This window comes from Wolffia australiana, chromosome 15, assembly GCF_029677425.1.
Source record: "Wolffia australiana isolate 7733 chromosome 15, ASM2967742v1".
In the NCBI taxonomy this organism is placed as follows: Eukaryota; Viridiplantae; Streptophyta; class Magnoliopsida; order Alismatales; family Araceae; genus Wolffia; species Wolffia australiana.
This window is the reverse complement of record NC_135849.1, coordinates 10616504-10642683: the sequence shown is the minus strand read 5'-3', so window position 1 is coordinate 10642683 and position 26180 is coordinate 10616504. Positions and strand designations below refer to the sequence as shown.

Genomic DNA, 26180 nt, shown 5'->3' with positions numbered 1-26180 from the left:
CCCTCAGCTGGGCAGTTTTGGGCAGTGCACAGTTTAGATTTCCTCCCACTCACCACCCAAGGGACCAGGGGAAAATTTTCCACATTGCACCACATCAACATGCCTCATTTGAGAAAAAAGAATGCTCAACTGAGCCAACAAAATAGAATATGAAGAAAGATGCGAGGATCGAAGTTTAGACCACTCGCAATAGCTCTGCATCTTTATTGACTTCATAGCATTCAGACGCATTAACTTCCAAATCCAAAGCCGAGCCAATACCAGTGCCAATTATCCAAACAATCATGCAAATGATTGAAATCTTAGGTTTAACAAAGACCGACAAAGGAAGCATAACTGACAAAGAATGAGTTGGGGTTTAGTTGGAGTGCTTAAGAACCCATTCCACCAAAGTAGAGATACCGAAGCCCGTGGCACTCTTCTTCTTCTCGTTCCAGACGGGCCCCGCCATGTCTATGTGCATCCACTGGACCTTCTCATCCACAAACTGCACAAAAAAAGGAACATTAATTAGAAGAAAAAAAGGGGGAATTAACTAAGAACAGAGAGATCAAAGGCAACGATGAATTCTGACCTGCTTAAGGAAAAGCGCAGCAGTGATGGCTCCTCCCTGGCGGCCTCCTGTGTTGACCATGTCTGCAACGCCTGATTTCATGGATTCCCAGTAGCTGTCCTCAAGGGGCAACCTCCAGAGTTTTTCTCCGGTCACCGCGGAAGCAGAAAGGACCTCCTTCGCGAGATCCTCACTTGGGGTGAAGAACCCTAGAATTTAAGGCAACAACAAAATTAATTAAGTTTAACTACGCCGAAGTTTCACTGAGAACAACACAAGACTGAAAAGAGAATATACCGGCTATCGATGGACCAAGAGCGACAATGCAAGCACCAGTGAGGGTAGCCAAGTCCACGATCTGCAAGTTAGTGTAAAACTTCATCGTCCAGGTAATTGTGAAAAAATTAAAGTGGTTGTTATTTCTGAAAATGATGACGATTCAATAACTGAAGCTTTCAACAAGCTGAGTCCTAAGCCATTCCAAGCTTCATGTTTATGTTAGAGTTCTGTACAATAGTAATTGTCAAAAAATAAAGGGATTGTTATTTCTAAGAAGTATGACGATTCAATAACTGAAGCTTTCAACAAGCTGAACCCCAAGCTTCATGTTTAAATTAGAGTTCAGGACAACAAGTAATAAGAGAAGGTGTTTCAACTCCATGGGAAAGAAAAAAAATTTTCTCTGCGTTACTGAAATAAACATTGATAATATAATACACTTCTAAGAATATTTACCTTCTCAACGCCTTGATTGCAGGCATAAACTAGAGCATCTGCCAGCGTCAACCTACCTTCTGCATCGGTGTTATTAACCTACACAGCGATATAAAATCAGAGAGCAATAGCAGAGTCAATGACAAGGAAACAAAACTATGAGTAAAAGATGAAACTCAGAGACAACGGTAAATACACAATTTTTGAAGACAGGCACAGGATAATAGAGATAAAACCTTGAAAATGATGTGATTGTCACTTAAGAAATGTATGAAACAAGGCATGTTAATTTTAAAAAGCCATAAAAGCCTTCTCAGCATCCATAATTCACAAAAAAGGGATCGGCCAGATATGATATTAACCTCAATCGTCTTCCCGTTTGAAGCCGTAAGAATATCACCTGGCCTCATACCAGTGCCACTAATCATATTCTCACATGCCGCAACGATAAAATGAACCTGAGACAATTCCCAACCGATTATTGGTTTATACAGCATCTATAACAATTAAATTGCCACTCGAATTTCCAATTTCAACGCAAAATAATGAAAATAATAAAGCTTACCTCAACTCCCGGAGGTTTAATCAACCCGATAGCTCTTGCAGCACCCAGAGTAGCTGCAGAACCTCCCATGTCAAATTTCATTAGTTCGATTAAACAGCCAGGCCCAGTCTTAATGTTATAACCACCACTGGCATTTTACAGAAATTGAATGTCAGCAGAAAAAGCCACGGATAACACAACAATACAGAAGGTTGAGAGAATGAGATGACAAAGCACCTGTCAAAAGTTAGACCCTTGCCGACAATGGCCAACTTTGTCTTCACCTCCCCATTTGGCGGCTTGTAACAGAGATGAATGAAATGAGGTGGATTAGTAGATGCCGCTGCCACGCCCAGGTAAGAACCCATCTTTAGCTCCTTGCACTGCTCGGCATCCAATATCTTAGCTGAAAGCACATCTTTGCACTCTGCAGCAATTCTTGATGCCTCTTCAGCAAGTGCTCCTGATATAAGGGTATAACAGTGGTTACATCTCACAGCTTCAAGTAGACTTTGGCACGTCCCAATGGCGTTAATGTCTAAATTTGAAGCCAGAGGACAATTTGACAATGGCCTCATCAACATCAACAGCTGTCAACGTTGCCGACACCATCAACCATACATAATTTATGAAAAAACACACCACCATCGTCATTGTTGTCCTCAAGAAAGCCAGCTGACAGCGACACTTTCTAATTAGAATGTTAATAAATTGATGTCTGATGTTGACAGACGGCGTCAACTGTCAGTGACACCCCATCATCATCGCCGTCGTCAATTTCATCAACATTGTCAACGTCAGTGAGGGTTGATGACATCGACCATGACACTGACAACAGCAATGGCAATGACATTCATGGGTCATGTAATAAATTGAAAGAAAAGGATGAGATAGAGGACTGCAGAGAGAATTTCTGAGAATGTGGAGAAGAGACAGAAAAATTGGGGCAAAATAAACTGACTTTATTACTGAACAGATGCCCCTTTTATACAATTTTTTCACAGAGAGAGAGAGAGAGAGGTTAATGCTTTTGTCCAACGGTCAAAAACTGACCGTTGGAAAAAGCTGCAGAAAAGATTCCTTTTTCAAAAAAGAACTTCCAACAGCTATATTTATAGCTGTTGGAGGCTGGGCCTGATATAAATCAGGCCCAGCATATATTAGGTCCTTAATGGACCTAATATATTCCCTAAATGGGCCCCTCACTATTGGGCCCTTAATGGGTCCTTAGTGGGCCGTTAATGGGCCCTTATTGGGCCTTTATTTAAATCCATTTTAGGTTAATTTTTTCATTAGATCCCTAGGATTAGTCTATTACACGTACATGGCCTCAGGCCCATAAGTTAGTAAAATTAGCCCTAACTGGGCCGTGATGATCTAACAGGTCACTCGCGCGATACCGTGAATTACAGTGGAAAACAGACAGTTCATTAAAAAAATGGCACGAGTAAAACGAACCAGGAGTAAGAACATTGGCCGGCGCATTAACAAGCTCCCTCCCGAAAATAATCCCAGAGCATACGTTGCTGGCATACTTCAATTTCTGAGCCAAATCAGACCCAGAACCCAGCCCTATAATATCAACTGATTGCAGCTTAGACTTCTTTGATTCTGCTTTGAACCGGGTGTCCTCATGGGTACCCAGAACAGTACCTGAAAAACCCAACAAACTCAGATGCGAGAAACGTCAATATGATGAAGAGAAGTCCAAAAGAAGTGAGAAGAAAACCTAGCACGATGGAATAAGCAGTTTTCAGCTTCGTATCTGCCGGAAGCTCATCGGTGGAAGCCAGCAATATTGCTACACTCGAAGACTGAGAGGATTTCGCTGCTGCCGCAACACCCTCGCCAAGGCCTCGGAATGCAGATATTGAAGAAGAGGACGAGTTTCCAAGCCCAAGTAACCCAAGACGTTTGAAACCCAGACCCTTAATTCTGAGAACAGTTGACTGCCCAGCCTTTCCAGAAAAATCTTCCTCCTTTGAAGCTTCAGCGAGTAACCCTTCGACCAGTTCATCCAGTTTCTTTAGTATAGGGTTCTCAAATTTCGACTCGGAATCCCTTTTCATATCGTTTTCGGTCACACCAACGGCAAGTATATCTCCTTCCCATTCTCCTAACTCGATTTCTTTCGCAGAAAATGAAATCTACAAGAGAATAAAGGGTACAGTAATTATTATTCGCTTCGGAATCCAATGTCGAAGCCATGAGAAGGTGCAAAAAGGTTGCGTCCGAGCAAACATGAGATAAAATAGCAACGGAAGCGAAGACAAAATAGCGTAAGAAGAAACAATATGCAAAGATAATCAACCATCGCAATCAAATAAATTTCATCAGAAAAAAACGAAAGAAACAAGAAGCCTCTGAGCTCTAAAAGAGGAAAATTTTAGAAATCTTGATCTACGAACCGGATCAGAGTTCTCTTTTAGCATTCAAAAATGATAATTCTTCATTCTACCCATATTTTACACATGAACCCTAACCGAAGATGAAGGCAAAAACACAGATAAATTGCGGTACGCAAGATTAAAAATAAACGATTTTCGGGACACCCATTACCCTCACTGCCTCCTAGGGTTAGTTTATACTGACCGGAACTGATAACAAGGGATAATGGCGCAAAAAAAAAAAAAAACAGTCGACACTAGCAGAGACCTGCGGAGGATCGACGGCATTGGCCTGGGTGAGCCCAAGAGTTGCTTGGGCGACCGTTCTCTGCGCCATCGGAGTTCTACTGCAGAATGGGCGCGGGGAAAATGGAGAGCGAGAGCCTGCAGAGCACAATCGACGATGTAGGCGCAAGCAGAAGACGGATGACGACAGAGACGAAGAACACGCGGATATACGCGACGCAAGAATCGCCGCGGAGGTGGAAGCAGAGAACGCTGCGAGCGCGGACATTCTGCGAAGCGTTTGCCCGGTATTTATCCAATCTGAATTTGCGGCCGCTTTAAATCATATGGATCTCGGTATGAATCTGGGAGAATCTTTTCAACCATAGTTGGTTAATTTATTAACTATTTGACTCTATGGTTCCAAAATAACCTTGTATTTTACTAAACAGCCTATGTTCTATATCTCTACTACTATCTCTACTATAGTAGTAGAGATAGGAATTCATGTACCCTTCTGGACTCTGATTGGCTGAAAAAAGAGTGAGAGAGAAGAGAGAGAGTGAGAGAGAAGAGAGAGCGAGAAGCATCGAAGGGCGGTTTTGAGAAGCGCGAATGATGCCCATCAAAAGATTGCATGTGTGCTGTTGTTTGATGTTGAGTCGACAACTCTCGATTGGACCTCTGGAATTTAGATGGAAAGATTTGTCCGTTGAATTTAGATGGATAAATTCAATGAAATTTCTTCATCGTGGATTTTACGTCTAAGATTAAAATACATTGAAACAAAGAGGGCGGTTTTGAGAAGCGTGAATGATGCCCATCAAAAGATTGCATGTTTGCTGTTGTTTGATGTTGAGTCGACAACTCTCGATCGGACCTCTGGAATTTAGATGGATAGATTTGTCCATTGAATTTAGATGGATAAATTCAATGAAATTTCTTCATTTCATTGAATTTCAGACACGTTTCTAATTTTTGTTCGGATCAAAGTCTGTGGTTGTTTTGACAACTCACGGTTCCAATTTAAACCAAATTATTTTCCTCAGCAATAATTTCAAACGATGAACTGTAATTTTGGGGAATTCTGAAGTACAGTTCCATCTGGAACATCCATGGTCCAATCTCTGATCGGATCAACGTGTGAGTTTCGTTCAACGTGTGAGTTTCATTCGGAATTTGTTACAGTTTTCTGAATAAAATGCTGTTGAATTTCTGCTGAAAATGTTCTTCGAAATGTTCTTCAAAATCTTCTTCGAATGTGGATGTTCTAGATGAAATGTTCTTCGAATGTCCCAAAATTCCTGATCACCGCCTGAAATTAATCTACTTTCTTGAAGAGCAATGCTTTGGAGTGGTAAAAACCTCGCTATCTCTATTGATCCACATTTCCACTGGACCATCCATGTTTCTAATTTTTTATCGGATCAAGTGTTTGGTTTTTTCGACAACTCACAGTTCCAAGGAAAATCCTCAACCACGAGTGAGAAACGTTCGCCAAATCAAGACACAAACTACACCCGATACAGATCGTAATATTATAGTCTAATTTAGTTCGAATTATTTTTGTTACCATGGCAGCCGGATATTTCTCCCGTGGGATCTGAATTACAGAGTTTCGCTGCCTGCGCCCGCGGCGAGAAGCTTGGAGGCAAAGAAGGAATGGGCGACGTTGTTGCATAGGGACCAGGTGATGTCTGTTCTGTCACCCATCGTCTATGCTACCCCCAGCATGTAACCCAAACGAGAGAGCCTTCGTTTGTTTTCTTCTCAGTCGTCCGCCTACGAGCATCAGTTCTGTGTGGTTCGTTTGAGTGGCTGAAGATGGGATTTTTTCTTCCCTCCCATGATGAGGATGACCCTGCTTTCTCTCTCTTCTCTCTCTATACAGGTTTATCCTTTTTTTTATTTTTGAAGTTTTTCAAAATCTGGCGATGATTTATTGTTAACATTTCTGATTGAAATAATTCAAGATACTGATTTTCTTCTCTCCCATGACGAGGACAGCCATGCTTTCTCTCACTTCTCTCTCTACCACAAGCAAGCATTGCGAAAGGCCCCCTCTAGTTTATCATAATAGGAACAGCCTTGAGTAGTGCAAGGACGTGGACGTGACGGTTTTTTTTTTCCCGGACGAAAAAATTGTCCCGTCCGGGATGTTGGACGAAAACCGGGACTGAAATTAGTCCTGAAAGACTGGTCTAATTTCAGTCCCGGCTTTTCTGGTAGACTCAAACCAGTAATGAGTGAATGCAAAAGGATGACCTCTATAGTGTTTTCTGATAATTGGTTTTTTAAGGTATCTGCCTCTTTACTATATTTCTGATCTATGTCATGGACAAATAGGTCTATCTCTGTAATTAAAAGTTGGAATTAAATGAAAAGTCTATTTCTTGGAATGTGTTTTCATATAGGTGAAACGAAAGATAAAAGAGACTAGGATCTGAGATAGATTTGAGCAAATGATGGAAAGAGTTGAGATAGAATGATTGTTGGAAAACTAATTGAATCTATTAGGAAGAAGAACCTATAAGAAATGTAGAAGTAGAAAATTAAAAAGAAGTGAGTAAGAAAGGGAATATATTGAATTGATGAATATAGTGAGAGGTACTAATACAATCAAGATAGCTGGAATTGAATAAAAGATTTTATTTGGGAAGACTGGTCAATTTAAATAGATGATAAACAGATTGAGAAAATGAGATAAAGTGGGATGTGATGAAGGGAGAAGATACAGGAGGAATTATGAATTTTATTGAACTGACTAGAAACATTTAGGAATCCCAAGTGTTTTTTGGTTTCTTTTTTTTAGCAGAGAATGATATTTTGAGGTAGGAGAATCTCCTACAAGGCTTGGTGACTTAAGTAGACATGGTCGTTCTGTTCTTTTTGTGTGAATTTGTGCGAATCGTTCGTTCTGTTCGGTTTTCCAAACAGAACAAAAGCGAATTAGAACAGAACATCGCACAGACCTGTGTGCAGTTCTTTTGTTCGCTTTGTGCGAATTTTTTTCTAGTTTTTGTGCGAATTTTGTTCGTTAAAAAAAAAGAACAGAACAAAGAACAATTCCAGCAAATTTTGCCCTGTGCGGTTCTTTTGTGCTAATTTTTTGTTCATTTCAAACGAACAGAACAACCATGTCTAGACTGAAGTATGTGGAGGAACAGCTCAACAATTGGGAAACGATGTAACCAGTGAAGTCTGTGAAAACAAGTGAGGTCCCCATCTCTTATATAGGAGAGAGAGAGAGAGACTAGGAACAGCTCAATAATTGGGAAATGATGTAACAAGTGTAAGTCTGTGAAAACAAGGGAGGCCCCCATCTCTTATATAGGAGAGAGAGAGAGAGGCAATGAACAGCTCAATAATCGGGAAATGACGTAACCAGTGAAGTCTGTGAAGACAAGGGAGGTCCCCATATCTTATATAGGAGAGAGAGAGAGAGGCTAGGTGAAATAAATACAAATCAAGAACAAGTCCAAAAATGAGTGGATATTGACCAATATAGACAATGTGGATGTCATGTCACACTCTCCTTCAAGCTTGGATTAGCGTGGCTATCAAACAAGCCTTGCTTGAAGCATACCAAGCCCTATAACGATCCACTCAAGCCCTCCATGAAGGTGTTAATGAGATGTTTCGATGAAGTGACATGTGGTTTAGTCATAATGCCTTTCGAGGACCATGTCACAAACATAATGGGCACTTACCTCAATGGGCGCCATGTGATCAGTACAGTTTCTATTGTTTTAAGTGAGGCCATGAGCACATTCATCTCTTACCGTAATATGTTGGCATAAGAGACTCCACTACAACATCCATTTCTATAAGAAGAGGCCAGATACACAATCATCTCACATACAAAGATAGCCATACCTCAGTATTTGGTCTCTATACTTACCCAAGATGTTTCCTATTGTGGAAGATGATGAGGTTTCCCCGTAGATAAGTGGAATAGCTGAAAGTAAACTAGCAATTACTATGATTACTACCAAAAGTAGAACAAGCTTCAATCGTCAAATGTCAATTTTACTTGTAATAAGTTTTTATCCTCTTGGGCTCTCATTCAACATACCTCCTGTGGCTTACATTTAAACTGATTGAATAATCCCACTACAAATACACGGCTTCCAAATCACTCGTCAATACTGATGGATATCCTTGTGGGAAGAGGTATTATGTTAAAAAGATGGTTCATAATCAATGAGGGAAGTTTCTAGTTTGCACAAAAAACACAAGCAGTATCATCCCAAACATGCATATCTATGTGGGTGGATAGAACTCAATCAACAAAAAGTCTTTATTGGAAATTCCTGAAGTCTCTCTGTTTGGATACAATGTCTTTTTGTTTCACAAATCTTTCAGACTATTTGTTTGTGCACGATGAAAATATTAATGTGGTGAAACAGGTAGTATCATGTTACACTCTCTCTTACTTGGGAATGAGTGAGTTCATTATAAATTTGAGAAAAAAAAATATTTTAAAATATTGACCTTTACATAATAACAGGTTTCCAAATACATGAAACAAATAATATCCAAATGGACTAGTCATACAATTTTATAATGGATGAAAATTTATGGTGCTTATCTGATAAAATTTATAAACTCCTATTAGAATATCCATATGTTCATGTATCACATGTATCCAATGGATATCACTTTTTTATTTGCATTAAACACCACTTTCTTTGGTCTAATTATTTTACATGCATCTAATATCACATGTTCATAAACTCATATTTTCTCTGAAATCCGTGAGTTTAAGTTATACTAAATGAGATATATATAACCAAAAATTATTTAAATTATTTGGTTTGGAAAAGTGATTGAGCTCAATCAGTTTATTCATATATATTTCAGCTTTTTGTTATCCTCGAACTACATCATTTCCTTATAAGAACTACATCCCATCATCCATTTATTCAATAAAAACCCTTCCATGATAATAATGTTCAAATACAGCGCTTATTTTATCAAATTTTCCCTTTCATGTTTGATAATGAATTATTCTTCCCAATCTAGATAAAAATTTCCTAGGCTTACTCTATATCATTTCACATTCTATTCTACCACTTTATTTTTTTGTTTAAAGAGGTTTCATTATAGAGTTAAAAAATTATTCGAAATAATCTCTAGAAAAATGAAGACAATTAAATTCATTTGGATTACTTTGAAAATTTTCAATATCCCTATCATTCAATTCAATTTATTTTTAGCACTCAGGCTTATATAGAGTACCCTTTTTTCTTCTTTGTTCCTTCCAATTTTTGTATCTTTCATACAATATATATAGTTCCATGCTGTTTACATATTTTGATGATCTTCACTCCTCTTTTTTCAGTTATATGTAAATTCAGGTATATATTTTTTTGAAAAATCTTCTGTTTAGTTTATTCGTAATTATTATTTTGTATTTTTAAATGATACAATATAAATTTTATTTTAATAATGTGCATACAGAATAACTTAAATATGATTCAATTTTAGAATGCTTGGACTATTTTTCCACTATTCATCGCAACCTAATGATTCATAAATATATTATCTTAACATTTACATATTGCTTGATACACAGTTTATCCAATCTAATTTTTTATTGCAAAATGTTTACAAAGATGTATCCAAAATCTAAGAGAAGCTGAAAAAAATACTCATTCGGTGACCGTGAATAATGAAAAGTAGAAGTGAAGAAATGGAAATATTCATATGAACCAGTCTTTTAATTTTTTATTTTAATAAACATCACAATTGTGATATGTTTAAGCCCCTGTAATTAAGACCTAATATTGTGATATTATAACATTCGGTATCCTGACATCAAGCGTAGAAAATAATTAAGTCCCATACGAGAGGATTCTTGGAAAATACCTTGCCTAAAATTTTCCGCTAATACTTTTTATCATCTCCAATTAGTTTTTGTTGGTCCTAACTTGACAGTGGGTTGATTAAGCTTGTGATGATACTCTCATGTCAATCTTTCTACCTGTTGGTAAATGTCTTCCTGGGAAATGTGTTCCGAATGAGCAGCTCCGTTTGATAAAGCCTTGTTAAATTACATAATGTCAGAGACCGGACTCTGGGTTCGTTTCAGAGCGGAGATGATTTATTTCGTTCTCATATGATAGAGAAGTGGAGATCAGTAGAAGAGTGACAGAGGGTGAGGGTAAAACGCTAAGAGAATAGGCACAGAAAAAACCTTTCTAATGCCGCCTGTTACCAACAAAACGATGAAAAAAATTTTAATTTACTCTCCTTTATATATTGACAGTAGGAAATCAATAGCCCAAGCATTTACAGAAAACACCTAGAGGGGACCTACGAAGAAATCAGAAGACACCGGGGGAGCCACACAGAAAAATGTCCTGCAACGCAGGCCGGAGCTCGTTGCGGCAGAAGTTCCGATACTCCGTTGTATCTCCACTTAGTTTCTTCAGCTCCACAACCAGCACTGAAGGCGCCACAACGAAGATCCCCACCTCAAGAGACAACCTTCCGCCCTTTCCCGTGACCTGCTTCTCCATCAGCAAACCGGCCTCGCACTTCGTCACGCTAATATCCCCCGACCTTCCTTCCACAACGCTCTCCAGCCGGGATATCACCACGCCCGGCGGCTCCGCCGTGACAAACCGCAGCGCGTTCCCGTCCTCAAACAACTGAGACAGATCCAACCCAGACGAGAGAGAAATAATATGGAAAGCGTTGAGCTTCTCCGGCTCCGTCTGCTTCTCTTTCTCATTACTGCGTGTCTCCCATGACTGCTGACCAAAGGACTTGAACCACCTCGTCTCTTTGAGCTTCTCCATGGAGATCCTGGTCTCCGGGTTGGGGTCTAGCATCCTGCTGATTATCCGTCGAGCCTCGAGAGAAAACCATGGCGGGCAGGCGTAGTCTCCTCGCTGCATCTTCCTGTACATGGCCACGACGTTTACGCTCTGGAAAGGAAGGAACCCCGCGAGCATCACGTAGAGGAGAACGCCGCAAGACCAGATATCAGACTTAGCGCCGTCGTAGCCCTTCTTCTTGACAACCTCCGGCGCTACGTAAGCCGGGGTGCCGCAGGCCGTGTGGAGAAGACCGTCCGATCGAAGATGATCGGCGTAGGCGCTGAGGCCGAAGTCTGCGACCTTGAGATTCCCCGCGTCGTCGAGCAGGAGATTCTCCAGCTTTAGATCCCGGTGGTAGACTCCCCGAGAGTGGCAGAAATCGACGGCGGAGATCAGCTGGCGGAAGTATTCCCGAGCGGCGTTCTCTCTGAGCCGGCCGTTCCCGGAGATCTTGGAGAAGAGCTCGCCTCCGCGAACGAGCTCCATGACGAAGTAAATCTTCGTCTTGGAGGCCAGCACTTCGTAGAGTTCCACGATGTTCTTGTGAGCGACCTTCTTCATCACCGCGATCTCCCACTTCATCTGATCCATCATCCCCGCCTTGATGACCTTCTCCTTGCTGAACACCTTCACAGCCACAGCCCGGCGGGTTTTGATCTCTCTCGCGAAGTAGACCTTCGCGAAGGTTCCATGGCCGAGGAGACGACCCATCTCGTACTTGCCTTGGAGAACAGTCTCAGGGGATGAAGACGACGAGAACAGAGCTTCCTCCATCGCCATTACTGATAAAAACACAGAACCTCCTCTCTCTGTGCTAAGTATCGGTTGAATCTCCTGTTCTTGAAGCCTTGCTGCTCGTCTACCTCAGACTACCGCCTTTCTTATAAGAGAGGAAGAGGCGCAACGTGGCGGCAGTTTTGTGGTGAGTAGGAACTAGGAAGTATCATATGTCGCATCGAAGAGGATTCTGATTTCGGATCGCATTGGGGCCTCTAATTTTCCTAAGATTGTGAAATATCCTTTAAAACTGTAAAGTGTGTGCGAGTCTAATCTTCGCGAAGCATAACGGTTTAAAAACGCCGCCTTTGTGGACTATGAAGCCGAACGAGCTTTCAACACGTTGCATGGTAAGATACGTCCGGCGGCAGCTTGTCGGGGACGTGGCAGCCGCTGAAGACCGCGATGTCTTTTGAACTGGGTTGACGGAGGGATGACGGCACGTAACTGCAGCTTTGGACGAGGATGACGGTATTAAAAGTTAGCAACGGATGACGGCATTTTAAAAATATTTTTTTGCAATGTTTTTTGATTTGTGCAATTTGCACCTAAAGCAAGAATAGAAGGATTTTTCTGTTTGGTGCGATTAATATTTTCCCTAATTTTTTTCATAAGTTGTATTGGGTCAGACCATACCATTACCATACTCTTGCTCTCTTTCTTATTCTTATTCTTCTTTTCATCTTCCTGTCTTCATCTCTTGTTGATCTTTTATTAATATTTTCATCTTCCTTTCTTATTCTTCTCTTTTTATTTTCATATTCTCTTCTTTTTCTTCTTCTTCTCTCTCGTTCTTCGCTTTATCTTCTTTCACTTTTATTAACTTTTCGTCTTCATTTTTTTTATATTCTTTTGATTTTCTTTTATTTTTCTTTTTGTCTTCATTGTCGTTTCATTTTCTTATTGTTTATTCTTTATCTCTTCTACTCTTCTTCTTCTGTTCATCCTTCTTTCTTCTTCTTTTATTAGTCTTCTCTTTTTTGTTATTATTTTGTCCTTCTCCTCTTGTTATTTTGTTCTTTGTTTCTTCTTATTTTTTCTACCTATTAGATGCCATTTTTAAAATTTTCTTTTTTAACTTTGTCATTGACTTTTCAACATCACTGGACTGGGACCTCCCTTACGTTGCAGGTTTGGAAGTGGTCAAGATGTTACCTTCAAACTTTGAAGTCATTGTTTTAAGTTGTTGATGAACGTTTGATAAAATCTAGGTTGCATCTTGCTGGTCACTGTTTCCGCCGTTTCCCTTTTAACTTGGTTCTTCTATGACCGGTAGTTCTGTCTCATATGCAGATTAACCACAATTTATCAAAAGCATTGATATAGATCAACCAGTTTGGTGAGATTCTTTTTTTACAAAAGATTGGGATATCACACAAAATCAGTGACCCTCTCAAACCAATTTCGGGAGAATTCATACTTGGCAGAGTAGATCTGGAAACATGTCAGCAGAGAATTGGCGGTGATCTAATACCAGTATGATACGATCAAATTAATGATAGATAATCAATCCTGAGATCGTACCGAGAGAATTCAATCTGTAATCTGAGTCAACAAGAGAGAGAGTTCTAGAAGGAGACAAGAAAGAAAGGTCAACGATAATAGAGATTCCTGGTGGAAGTCTCTCCTCTGGTCTGCAGGGCAAGTCCTGTTGCTCCAGACTTTGGGTTGCTCCAGTCAACCAACTATCTTCACTTGACAAAATGACTGAATGCCAGGCCCACTCCCACTCCTGCCCTTTATAGGCTTCCCACACTTACTGATTAAGGAGCATGTATCAATCACTTCCTGATGAGCTATCTGCTTGTCTCCTTCGATAGCCTCTGAAGAAGAATCCTATTTCATCATCTCGTCATCCTTTGTCGATCATGCAGATACATAATTGGGAAGACCCAATAATTTGAGACCCAGTAAGCGGTGAAACCGTTCCTCCGATTACAGAGGGAGATGCATGATAATTAACATTCATGAGGGGGGGTTATTGGGCAGGATGACTGGGAAGTCTTCCTCAGGCAACCGACGCCAGAGATAGTTGGCGGCGTCAGCCCATCGGCGGCTAACCAGAAACTTCCCATGTCTCAAAGCCAACCGCGACTTCTCTGTGCCAGGGCAACCGGCGATGACATGGGTGATAGAGGAGTCAAAGTTAACACAGCATTCGGCGCCAAGTCGCTCACAGAGCCGCCAGATGGGCTGCTCCGACGGAACCTCACTGGAAGGGTACAGCCCACTGAAAACCACCTTACAACCAGCCAGTACTTCTTTCCGGACTCTCTGCAAAAACTGTTCAGACCAAAGCAAAAGATTTAACTTTCCTCCCTATTTCGGAAACAAAAAATGAAAAGGAAGGCTGAAAGATGATCTACCGGTCGAACATCTCTGCTGGCAGCATCGGTTTCTCCGAGCTGTAGGAGAAAGAGGTTTAGAAAGCCAAAAAAAAATGAAGTCCATTTAAGAAATAAACCCACTTCATCAAAGAAGGCTTGGTGAACACGCTTGAGGACACCTAGAGTTGTGGCGAGCAGCCCATCTGACTCCCTCTCATCTTTGTTCATCTGAGAGAGAGACTTCTCCGGAGAGTTGAACTGGCGACAGCTCGAGGAGAAGAAGTGGTACCTCTCCATCAAGATCAAGTTTTCCCTATGCTTCTGCCATACCTGAACGTTCAAGTTCCAGTCAACTAAACATTAAACCCCAAAACCTTAAACCCTAAAAGGCTCATGGGTCCTTTGGCAGGGTCTGACCATCTCTGTGTCATCGAGGATGAGGACGGTGCTCTCGGCGCCAAGGATCACATCAAGTCCCTTCTGATGCCGCTGGGTGCAGTCAGACTGCGAGATAATCTTGGAGTGGAAGTATATTCCCTCTGGATCGATAACCTTAGCCACTTCAAGAGCATAAGCACGCTCACCCATGGTGTATATGTACATTTCAAAAAGTTCACTCGCCTCCTTCAAGAATGTGTGGATAAATGGTCTCAGCTTCGTCAGCATGTGAATGCGATCCAACTTGAAAAGAGTACCACTGCCATCACCAGCTAAAAATAGAACAAACAGTAGAAATCCTTAATGAGTGATAATTGTGGAAATAAACTTATGGAGCCGTGACAAAAACTAGAGATTCTAAGAACCGAAACGAAGTAACCGTAATAAAGCCACAATTGATATTCATAAATGGACGCGCAGAAGTACCTTGTGCGGTGGTGAGTGCCTGTTCAATCAAATGATGTTCCTCAGCTGACAAATCTACAAGACGTGTTGAGTTGAGTAGCGTGTGGTCCAAGTCTAGGACAAGGATCAATTTCTTTCGACGCAAAAGGTTCTTCATGTCAGCTCCACGTAGACGGTCAATTTCTGAAGAACCCAATTTCAGGTCCTGCCAATAGACCAGAGAGCGAGGTCAACTCAGAACATGGAATTGGAATTGTACGACACATCAAAGAAACACATTTAGTTGTTGATCTGTAATAAACAATTTTCAGGAAAGTATCTTAAATGGCACAGCGTTGGATAATAGGAGTCATAGAAATAACATTAAATTTTGATTTTACCTGAAAGTATCTGAAATGAGATAGCATTGAAATTTGATTTTATCAGAAATCAGAGAAATTAAGATAACCTGCGTAGAAAGTACATCATACTACAATAGAAAGATATTAATTGTAATGTAACAACGATGTTATACCTTGTGTATGTAGCCAAAGGGAACCCCTGACCCATCATCTTCCTCCATCTGTCCACAAACCATGCAAAGCCCTTTGAAAAAACCGGGATGCAAACAAGCGTTCTTAGTCTGTTGGACTACAGGGGCATCCTCGATTACTTGAAGGGATTCTGGGCACGAAGTGAGAAACCATAGGATTAGAAAAATTATTCACCACGACACACACAATTTTAGTTCCATCATATTATCTATGAATATCTCATTAAGTCTACACGATATCTGCAATCATACCTTCAGCGGAGTCAACTCTCTGTCTTTTAACCCTACAGGTCGACAAAGAAAATCTTCAGAGAACCAAAAAACGGGACATGAACTGAAAACATATCTACTACCGGATAACTAAAGAGAAAACTATGGAACCTTGCTTGACGTTCCGCCAGGAGTCAGGCTCTAGTCCAATCTAACGGGTTAAATTACAGTTCCTTACACGGTAAAATGATTTTTCAAAAGCTATATCATCAATTAAAATCATGAGAATAAAATAGAAAAATAGCAGTCTGTTGTTGTCCCTAAAATGCCCACCTGAACATCATTAATGGATTTCATCACATCATCCGCCCAGAGAAATAATCTTAAAATAGAGAAATCTTCAAGTAGTTGAAATATATACCACTGCATGATAATTAATGCACAACAGACCTAAAGGTGTGATACGAACAAAGTCACCCGTCAATGTCTAAAATGAAAATCGATTCCTCATACAGGCAAAAGAGAGGATCTTGAGAAGAAAATGATGGACCATACGCCGTAGATAAATATAACACGAAAATAAGAAAACCAAGTCACTGTACCACAATACATATTTTATGAGCTTGACCCGTCATATTCAGTTTCAACATGAATATAAGCAACAAAAGGATGTTCGCATTGAGCCTAGGTGTTAAGTCAACTAGAATTCCAAAACGTCTGGGTTAAAAAGGAATAGTTCATCAAGGTTCAAACTGGAAGAGATGGAAAAACGGGCTTCGTTAAACTTTCCCACGCGGGGAAAGTGCTGGAAAATACATAAAAATACTCAGAAGAAGAATGAAACATCAAACGTCAAAGTGGGAGGAAACAATTTCATTCCGATAAGCTTGATTATCTTCCTACGTTTAGTCGACAAAGATTGCAATTTCATTTTCTTCGAAGTTATAGGAATCCGAACATGATACAGACAAATCAGCGAAAAGAATCAACGATGAATGGGGCTCAATGAGAGGAAAAAAAGGTACCGTTGTTCAAGGAGACCTTCTTCATCTTCATCAGTGCCGAATTCTGGGGAAGAATCAGAGGAAGCTGTCTCCAGTTCGTCGTTGAGGATGGCCGCAAGATCATCGCTGCTGCTAGAGGAATGAAAGGATGATTCCGCCAAGTTCATGACGACCAAGTCAACAACTCTGAAAGAAACAGATGAATAGCAGACATTCAGCAACTTAATGAAAATCCCATTTTTTGAAGAAAATGAAAATGCCACAATTATGAGGAAGTTCATAAATGGCAAGGCCTTAACCTAGGATCATACGAGATTCCAGGGTTCTGGAACTCAGCAACAAACGACAGAGTTGCGAGGTAAAACAAAGGCGTATGCTTGAGCCAAATACAATTATGCTTTGTGTAGGTCTGAGATGATCTCCTAGAAGGGAACCGCCGCTGAAGCAAGCTTGCAAAAATCGTCGTTCTAAGATGGATGAGTCTTCTCGGTTTTGATTTCTCCGCAGAAAACGCAGCTAAAATCCGTAGAGATGCAGTTCCCCCGAACTACAATTCCGCATTTGCTTCGATCAGTGCCCGTTTTCCTTCTTCTGCCACGGTCATTACTCTGGGGGATTAAATATTTGAGTACTTCACGGATTTTAATTTTGTTTAGGGTTGGAAGACTAAAGGACCAAAAAAACTTCAAAAATAATAAATGTCTGAATCTCTCTCTATATTTGTTTAAAAGGAAATCCTTCACTATATTTGGATACTCTAGAATTTTTTTCTACCATCTTTCGCTTTTCTCTCTCTCTCTCTCTCTCTCTCTCTCTCTCTCTCTCTCTCTCTCTCTCTCTCTCTCTCTCTCTATCTCTCTCTCTCTCTCTCTCTCTCTCTCTCTCTCTCTCTCTCTCTCTCTCTCTCTCTCTCTCTCCGGTTCTGTCTTTATATGTCCATCTGATTTTTTTATCTCTCAATGAGAGATCTCTAATCACCTCTCCATTGCTTCCATCCTCAATCATCAGGTGTCACACGGTCAAATCTTGAGCTAGGTCTCTTGCTCGAATCTGGCGGTTTCCAGCCTCAATGTTCTAGGCAAAACACTGAGCAGCCTTGATCTCTTGCAGGGGAAGCTTTGCAAATGCTTAAGATCGCATAGAAGGGGTCAGAGGAGATGGTGGGGACGCAGCCCAGTCAGGGAATAGGGTCATTGCATTAATATCATAAAATTGTACATCATTGTTGGGACCATTACATGGGGGAAGACGGGGGGTGATTCAACGAACGAGACAAGGCGCCTTGTGCCAGGGTAGTGTCGCCACACCGCACCAAGGCCGCCCCTCTGCGCGCGCCCCCGCTTTGCCGCTACACAAGTGCGCCGGGCCGAGCGCCGCGCGCCCGTGGGCATGGCGATCACACACGCCACCCCTGCCTTGACGATCACACACGCCACCAGCACCCATGTCAACACCCTCGCATGCAGTTTGCGCGACGCCGCCACATTTGACGCCCCCAAGTTGAGCGCTACGCTCCCAACACTGCCCGCGGGAGCGCTACGCGACCTCTGTGCCGTCTCGGTGCTCTCAGTGCGCCACATGCCTTAGTCTCCTAGCGGGATGTCTACCAGCCCCGCGCACCGCAGATGTAATGTGCGCGTTGCCCCTGCGGCCACTGCGCGGCACCCCGCACAACTCCGCGCGCTGCACTCACGGCACGCCGCCCGGCTTGTGCGTCCCGTACCCGCGCGCAGCGCTTCCCACTCCCGCGCAGCACTTGGCGCTTGCACGTAGCGTTGGCGCCCGTGCGTGGCGCTTGGCATTGGCGTTTGGTGTTGGCGCACACACACACACCTATCAGCCCGTGCCCCCAGCACACACGGACCGTACCTGATCCATCCCGCCGTGGGCGTGGACGGGCATGTGCACCGTATGTAGTGTATCATCACATACAGGGGCAATGGCGTAATAAAAGATCAGGTATTTGGGCATCACTACCCATAATGACTCAGTCCTTTAATGTCGTGAGCCAAAAACGGACACGCCCTCCCAATAAGCACGCAAGCCTCTGGGCAGGGAATGCCGCCTAGTTAGGGGCCTAACATCAGGTGTGAGGGCCCAAAGTAAGCGGCATTCCTGCACAAAGGCCTGCTATTAACTGTTTAGGATATACTCGTACATTTGAACTCGAGATAGGAGACCGAGCATGTAGGGTGGATACCACACGCATCACAAGTATAGTGCACGGACGCGGATGGGATGGATTTTTCATCCATGGATGAAAAGATCATCCCATCCCCGAGGTCAGACAAATAACGGGACAGAATTTCATCCTGGAATGAAAAAATGGGAAGGTTTCTTTGACTTCGAACTGAAAAGTCTGTCCGTCATGAGACCTTGGACAAGGGACAGTAACTTACGGACGAAAATTTTTCGATTTATTCATGTATAGAAGAAGCAGTCTCTCCCATTCCCACATACTCAGGGGGAATTTGCTGAAATTATAGTATATCAAAAGATAAAACAGGACCTTAAATTCATCATAATAATCAAGATTTTAAGACTGATTTATCTATTCACAAAGAATTCATATCTCTTCGTTCCTTGTGCCTTAGGATGTATTGACCTAAACCAAACCAGTACATTAGTGACTCTAAAAATTCTTGTTAGATTTTTGTTCATTTCAGCAGGTAGATTTTCTGTTGGGTAACTGAAACAACACATCTAGCCAGGATTTTTAGGCAAAATAGCTTTTTTCTGCATAATAGAGTCGTTCTTATAATCAACTCCAGCAGATTAGGGTTCATATTCATTCAGGGTAATGATGATGACAATGACAGACTAATAATCTAAATGCTAATCATCTTCCCATCATTCAACATTGATGGGAATTCGACCGATATTCATTGACAATGACAACGAAAGATGACAACGAAAGACGAAAAATCGACATTGACAATGACAGTGATAAATTCAGTATTATGTGCCATTAAGCCAAATCGTTAAAGTCACAAGATCATTAATCATTTACCCATATTCATTTCTATCTTCTTCTCTCAATTTCTTCATAACTTTGTCAAAGGCTTCCATTGTCCAAGTGAAGCACATGCAACTGGGGTATGAAATGACCGAAGGGGACCTCTGAAGTGTGCCCCTTTAGGCCGGGAGACCTCTATAGCAATGAAAACATGGGTTGGATGAAAACATTAAATAAATTCGAATGCCTTGTCCACAGTTGAGTTATGTCCTCATCAGTGATATGTGTATTTCAGGATTCTATCAACAACCAGCAAAATCAAAGCTCCAAAACTTCAAAAGGCGAGACAAAAGAAGTCAAGAAAAATCAACTTCAGTAGTAAAGAACTCAAACATAAGCTCTTTTTCTCATTAAGAAGCAACAGAAAAAATCCCTTCACTGAGCTAGGCCATCATCAAATAAGAGAGTGAATGAGATAGGGGTGAAAGTGAGAAGAGAGAAAGAAGAGATAGTGAGAGAAGAAAAAAAGAGAGAGTGAGAGATGGGTGGAAGAATAGAGAGAGAGTGAGATAAGAGAGAAATCCTCTTGAGATAAATTTTAAGATAGAAATTAAGCTACGTGTAGTTTTCAAATTCTTAAAGTATTTCTACAAAAAGTCATTAAGAAATAAGAAAGCACAATAAGTAGTCGTTTCGTGTTGTGGAAATAGAACCAATAGTTTGAAGAGTAGTTTGACATCGCTTTAGATGCATTATAAGATGTGTGTTACGTCCCATAGAGTGCCTTCCAGATGTTCCCCATCGTTATTCTGTTAGATGGAATAGAAAAAAATATTAGAAGGGAATATAATTACGCGAAACAATGAAAGTGATTGAACATAACTTATCGGCACATAAAGTGTCATCATCATCTGCGTCATCATCAGAGGCTGAGGAGCATTGGTCTAATCGACAGAACCATGCTTGTAAAATCCTCAGCATCTCAACGCTCTCTGCATCAAGGCATGATCTACGATATGTGGTGATGCCACAACTGACAGAGAAAAGTAGTTGCATTGGTGTGCTTGTCGGGCTTACAGCAAGATATTGGTGCACAATTTTGGATAGCTTTGGGAAGTATCGTGCGCCGACCTTCCCCCAACTCAAGGGAGTATCTTCCTCCTTGTTACATGGGATGTTGAGATACTTCTCTAGCTCTTTTGTGGGCATTGAGCGTGGTCACTGATGATAGCTCGATCAAATAAACTGTCATCTAGCAGTGACGTAATGTGGTTGTCAGTTGTGTTTGGATCTAATGTATTGTCCAAAAGGCTGACAAGATACGAGAGCACATTCCAGCGGCATGATAGATCCACTACCTCTAATTTTGAAAAGGGATCCAATGTCGCCGCAATAGCAAAGGTTTGATTGTGCCAAAGTAAGATTGTGTATTGCATCAGCTTAGTATGCATAGCACCATCGCGGTCCGTAATGCATCCCTCTACTTTAATTGTGATGCTTCCCCTGAATTATTCATAGTGTCATCAAGGTGAGTTGTAAGCTTAGCGACAAATGATGTTACTTTTGTGATCAGTAATTTCTTTGTTGAACAGACATTCAGAATCGTCACACAATGGCCTGAGGATGCCTTCATATTCATCAAGCATCTCCCAGTCATTTTGACAAATGTTGTAGTCCTTAGTTGATGTCAATAGGAACCGTAGAGCCAACCCAATGGGAAGTCAAATGTATTGTCGAGCACTTCTCTTTTGGAAAGAGCATACTCTAGATTTTAAAGTGTGGAGTTCCAACACGTCGGGAAGTCAACCTTGATTTTTTTTGAATTTGGAAGTTCAAATATTTTGCAAAGTTCAACATATTTCTCCATTTGTTGTGTGGAGCCCTGAATGACAGCAAGGATGACTCTCACATGAGCAAAAACTGCTCCCAGATGTGAAAGTTTGGACGACGTACTATCATCCATGGGTGATTCAACTATTTGAACAATGTATAGCAATGTGCTTGTGCAAAAATATAGTACCCGTAGCGTACTCTTCTCTAGTGCTTTTGGATTACGAATAATCCTCAATCCAGCCTTGACTACAAGGTTGAGGAAGTGGGTGAAACATGATATGTGGCCTTCCATAGTGAATTGAGGATTCATAGTCTTCAATGAATCCTCAATGGCAGTTACCATTGTTTTGTTGTTAGATGCATTGTCCGTAGTAATGACACAGAACTTTGACTTGATTCCATATTTCTATACAACTTCCATGATGATCCTCGTCAAGTTTGCACTGCTATGTGATCTTTTGATGTGTCAGAGACCAAGAAGTAGCTCATTAAGCTTCCAGTTGGTGCCAACCCAATGGGCGATGACAACTAATAAGGTGATGTTATTTCGGGATGTCCAAGCATTTACAGTAAGAGAGGCACTATGGACGTCAGCAAACATGGCCACCAATTTTCCTTGATCTTCTCTATACATCCTTTTTGTGATCACTTTCACAACATCCGGATCTGGGACCTCCCCCACCACTTGTGTCACGCAGAGACATAGTCTTTGGAAGGATTTATTCTTGACAAGTCTCCAAGGCAGACCATTGTCGCAGATAAACCTAACAAATTCCTCCTTACTTTGCTCAATGGTGAGGCCAACTTCAATAAATTGATCTAAAATTTTGGACCAGTTGAGTCTTTTGCTTCAAGACAAGATGTTGACATCAACCTCTATCCCGAGGTATTCTTCGACATAGCCCTAGCAGTCAAATTCAAAGTGGTGCCATATGTAGACTCCATTACTCTATTTTTTGTCACCATGAAAGGAGTATGAATTGGAAACTACAGAATAAATAACGTTTATGAAACTTCAGAAATGCCAAAAAAATAGAAACTAATCTACATCAAAAGACATACCAAATAAGATTATGTTGTTGAAGCCCTTTATTTGGTTTCATTACAAAGAGAGAGAGATGTGTTAAGACTTAAGGCAGAGAGATGCACAAGTGAGAAGGATGGAGAGAGAGGGAGTAAGAGATGGTGAAGCCTGAAGAGAAAGAGAGGGATTGAGAGAGGGGGGGAGTGAGAGATGTGTTATGGCTTAAAAGAGAGAGAGAGAGAGAGAGAGAGAGAGAGAGAGAGATGCACAAGTGAGAGGTGGAGAGAGAGGGAGTGAGAGATGGGTGAAGCATGAAGAGAAAGAGAGGGATTGAGAGAGGGGTCAAAAGAGGGGGGGAGTGAGAGATGTGTTCAGATTGAGAGATGGCAAACGAATTTGCACCTTTATGATTTTCCATCGATCGACTTCAGGATAATTAATACTAACTACATCTCAAGTATAGATCATCATTTTTACAAATGGGTAAAATTTTCTACAAAAGAGATGAAATACTATTATCGGTATCATAAAATTTTAGGAATGCATGCGCTCAATATTTTCATGAAAAACACTGTCCAACAAAATAAATATCAATCGTCTCTACAAAAATTAAACAGTTATGCAATCGAGATCATGGATAATCATGAGCATGGTGTTTTCTTAGATGAAAGCATGCGTTTGTGATACGCATGATTTCATAACCAGAGGATTTTAAATTCAATAAAATGCATCAATAAAATCCCATACGACTTGGGCCAAGACGGGACGCAAACAAACTGCATTAATATTGGACAACCCCCTGAACGAGAGGGTTAGGACAAAAGCTCCAAAAATTGAGACGTAGGACTGTATTACCTTCATCTCGTCCTGACCATCGTCCCCGTCCCAAGTGATCAGACACTATAATCACGGGTGGTGATGCCCCTCCCTGACTTTGAAGCCAAGATCCACATGGTGATATGGGACACGATAGCAAAATTCGTGAAATTGTTAAACTAGTACCAAATGATATTAACAAAATATTCCTTGAGGGTAATCTGAATGGGTTTAATATTATAGAAGGGGACTACGTTGGTGAAGCAAGGATTTAACAAGGACAATTAGGGAATAACTATGATATCCCTAGCTCAATAGAAGTAGAAGATTCGAAATACCAGCCAACATTTAGCACATGGATTCACAAGATCAATAGCCACTCATAGCAAATCAACAATTATCATGAACCAACAATTATCTCAAAGTTAAGGTGTCACAAGGTACCTTGGTGAAGGGAACCAATAGTTTGATTGTTGTGATGTTGAATGGCTTTGATTAACGTTGATCTGCAGCTCCACAGATGCGTGTGAATGAGAAGAGGAGAAGGTGTGGGAAGCAGATATAATGGGAGTGAAATATTTGGTTGGCGAGAGAAGATGTTGATGTGTAGTGTGAGAAGGGTGGAAGTGAAGTGTGGAAAATGAATTCACTTGGTAGATGGGAGAAGGCATGAGAATAGATGAATATATGAAGATGGGAGAAATATGAAGGTGTGTGGTCAATGAGGTAAAGGGTTAGATGTTAGGAAGATGATGGAGGAAGATAAGGCTTGGAAGAAAGGACTGGAGGAACCCAAGAAGAGGTGATCGATGTTGAAGATGACATGCCCGATAGCCATTTCTGTTATCGTTATCACCATAGAATCAGTCTTCTCTAATATAAAAGCTTCATTATCATTCTTAAGCCAAAGTGTTCAAACAAACAGGCTCATTAGCCCTTTTAAAGGAAAAGAAAACATGAAGTTATAATGCAAATAAACTATGGACAGTTGAAGCGAAATTGGTAGAGAGAAGAGGTGGGATTGGTTGTTTATATGGAAGAAAATCGTGGGAGAAACGTAAGGGAGAGGGGTTGCGAGAAGAGTCAAATTTGGAAGCCATAGAGAAACGAGAAAGACGGAAAGAAAATTATAGAGAGAAGAGAGTGGTAGAATAGTAAAAAATAGTGGGTAGTTTAGAGGATGAAAAAGCCAATAGAAAGAGAGAGAATAGGTAGAGGAGAAAGGTCAAAGAAAGTGGCTAAAAAACCAGAGAGAGAGAGAGAGGAGAAAAGTCAAAGAAAGATGCTGATGAAAGAGAGAAAAGAGAGAGAGGAGAAAGGCTGAGGAGAGAGAGAGGAGAAAAGTCAAAGAATGGGGTTGATTGAGGAGAGAAGAAAAATCAAGGGAAAGAGAGAGAGAGAGAGAGAGAGAGAGAGAGAGAGTTGGAAATGTTAAACATTTCACATCATTCTTTTTGTGTTGGAGAAGCTCATTCCACACGAGTTTATGACCTCAATGCTAGCACTCATGATTCCTATATTGCCTTCTAGATAAACTGCTTCCCCTTTAGGAGCATTAGAGTTCTCCAGCTCTTTCTGGTTTTCTTGATCCGGCATAGCATCATCTAGAAATTCCTCTATTGAAGTATCCAACTGATTCCTTATTTTCATATTCTAGATCACTTGTCTCATCTTCATAAAATTTTTCCTCAATATCATCTATGTTGTCTGCCGAGGATGTGCGTGCATGTGTGGGTGTTGCATGTACTCCCCACACGAGGGCGATATCTCATTTTGCCCAGAGACCACGTCATGGCAGGCAGAGCGTCGAGATGGTTATGTGGTGTGGGACACCCCTACATGTAGTGATGTGACGCACATGCACAAAGGCTTGGGGCATCGAGCATCGTAGTGTCAATGTGGACCAAAGCAGTGGAGGTTTCACCGTGAGTGTTGGTGGTGCGTGGGACATCAAGGTTGGGCATCGAGCACAGGGTTAGCATGGATATCAGGGCATGTGGTACAATTGACCAGAAAATGCCGCGAGGGCCATGGTCCATTGGCACACCACTCCTGGCCTAGGGGAATGCTTGTAGTGGCGGTGCCGGCAAGGGCGCGTACGAGGATGTGTGCCTCAAGGAGCAAGGGCTCCAGTACCCAAAGGCCTAAGCTGCACCTTGTCTTGTTACTTTTGTATTGGCCTTGGGCCACCACTTTAGTAATGGCTATCACCTTTTATGTAATTCATTTTATTATAATAAAATATCCTGATTTTATGCTAAGGGCCTAGCTGTCCAAAGAGTCATTCGTTGCACAGGTAAAGGCTGCTAACCGTTCCTGGCCAAGCTTTGAGGTTGACACACATTCAATTCAAACATTGTTCTTATCTCCAGATTTGATTGTGTGACATCAGGGCTTACATAAAGGGAAACCTCAATTATATTCATGATCTGAGTTGGTTTAAATATTAGCTTACATTTAGGCGACCCAAGCCCCACTTAAGTTTCTCATGCCCCATGAGGGAATACATAACTTAAAAATGTGTTATGTAGGCTACTTATATTATATGGCCCCACTTGCAACATAAATAGAAAAGCATGAGCCATTTGTTATGTGCAGCCCAAATATA

The 26180-nt window shown here is 41.3% G+C and overlaps 3 protein-coding genes across 4 annotated transcripts; all 3 read right to left on the bottom strand.

The window, feature by feature from the left end:
- Positions 1–235: 235 nt before the first annotated feature.
- On the bottom strand, positions 236–4744 carry LOC144712932 (leucine aminopeptidase 1-like). Its single transcript, XM_078587350.1, has 10 exons — positions 4467–4744; positions 3541–3958; positions 3270–3464; positions 2049–2274; positions 1833–1959; positions 1630–1725; positions 1289–1366; positions 851–911; positions 575–762; positions 236–487 (listed from the first exon to the last, which is right to left on the bottom strand). Exons 1-10 carry the CDS (start codon positions 4710–4712, stop codon positions 359–361), a joined length of 1764 nt encoding a protein of 587 aa, XP_078443476.1. The 5' UTR covers positions 4713–4744; the 3' UTR covers positions 236–358.
- A 5910-nt stretch (positions 4745–10654) lies between these two features.
- LOC144713181 (CBL-interacting protein kinase 6-like) lies at positions 10655–12112 on the bottom strand. Its single transcript, XM_078587693.1, has one exon. It carries the CDS (start codon positions 12028–12030, stop codon positions 10753–10755), a length of 1278 nt encoding a protein of 425 aa, XP_078443819.1. The 5' UTR covers positions 12031–12112; the 3' UTR covers positions 10655–10752.
- A 1407-nt stretch (positions 12113–13519) lies between these two features.
- On the bottom strand, positions 13520–17540 carry CPL4 (C-terminal domain phosphatase-like 4). Of its 2 annotated transcripts, XM_078587664.1 has the most exons (9): positions 17243–17540; positions 16965–17129; positions 15982–16013; positions 15712–15860; positions 15219–15402; positions 14772–15064; positions 14496–14684; positions 14394–14432; positions 13520–14310 (listed from the first exon to the last, which is right to left on the bottom strand). In XM_078587664.1, the coding sequence occupies exons 2-9, from the start codon at positions 17108–17110 to the stop codon at positions 13993–13995; spliced, it is 1350 nt and encodes a 449-aa protein (XP_078443790.1). In that variant the 5' UTR covers positions 17111–17129; positions 17243–17540; the 3' UTR covers positions 13520–13992. The 2 variants fall into 2 exon arrangements, with proteins under 2 accessions (XP_078443790.1, XP_078443788.1); XM_078587662.1 differs by having other exon boundaries at positions 14394–14684.
- Between the last annotated feature and the right edge of the window lie 8640 nt (positions 17541–26180).

Excerpts from the sequence above, each read along its gene's own strand:
- LOC144713181 (XM_078587693.1), bottom strand. The coding sequence starts at position 12,030 with ATGGCGATGGAGGAAGCTCTGTTCTCGTCGTCTTCATCCCCTGAGACT.
- CPL4 (XM_078587662.1), bottom strand. The coding sequence starts at position 17,110 with ATGAACTTGGCGGAATCATCCTTTCATTCCTCTAGCAGCAGCGATGAT. Across the intron at positions 16,014-16,964 it reads GAAGGTCTCCTTGAACAACG|GGTTAAAAGACAGAGAGTTG; the intron begins GTACCTTTTTTT and ends GTCGACCTGTAG. Across the intron at positions 15,065-15,218 it reads GGCACTCACCACCGCACAAG|CTGGTGATGGCAGTGGTACT; the intron begins GTACTTCTGCGC and ends TTCTATTTTTAG.
- LOC144712932 (XM_078587350.1), bottom strand. The coding sequence starts at position 4,712 with ATGTCCGCGCTCGCAGCGTTCTCTGCTTCCACCTCCGCGGCGATTCTT. Across the intron at positions 1,960-2,048 it reads AAGGGTCTAACTTTTGACAG|TGGTGGTTATAACATTAAGA; the intron begins GTGCTTTGTCAT and ends GTAAAATGCCAG. Across the intron at positions 763-850 it reads TCTTGGTCCATCGATAGCCG|GGTTCTTCACCCCAAGTGAG; the intron begins GTATATTCTCTT and ends CTTAAATTCTAG.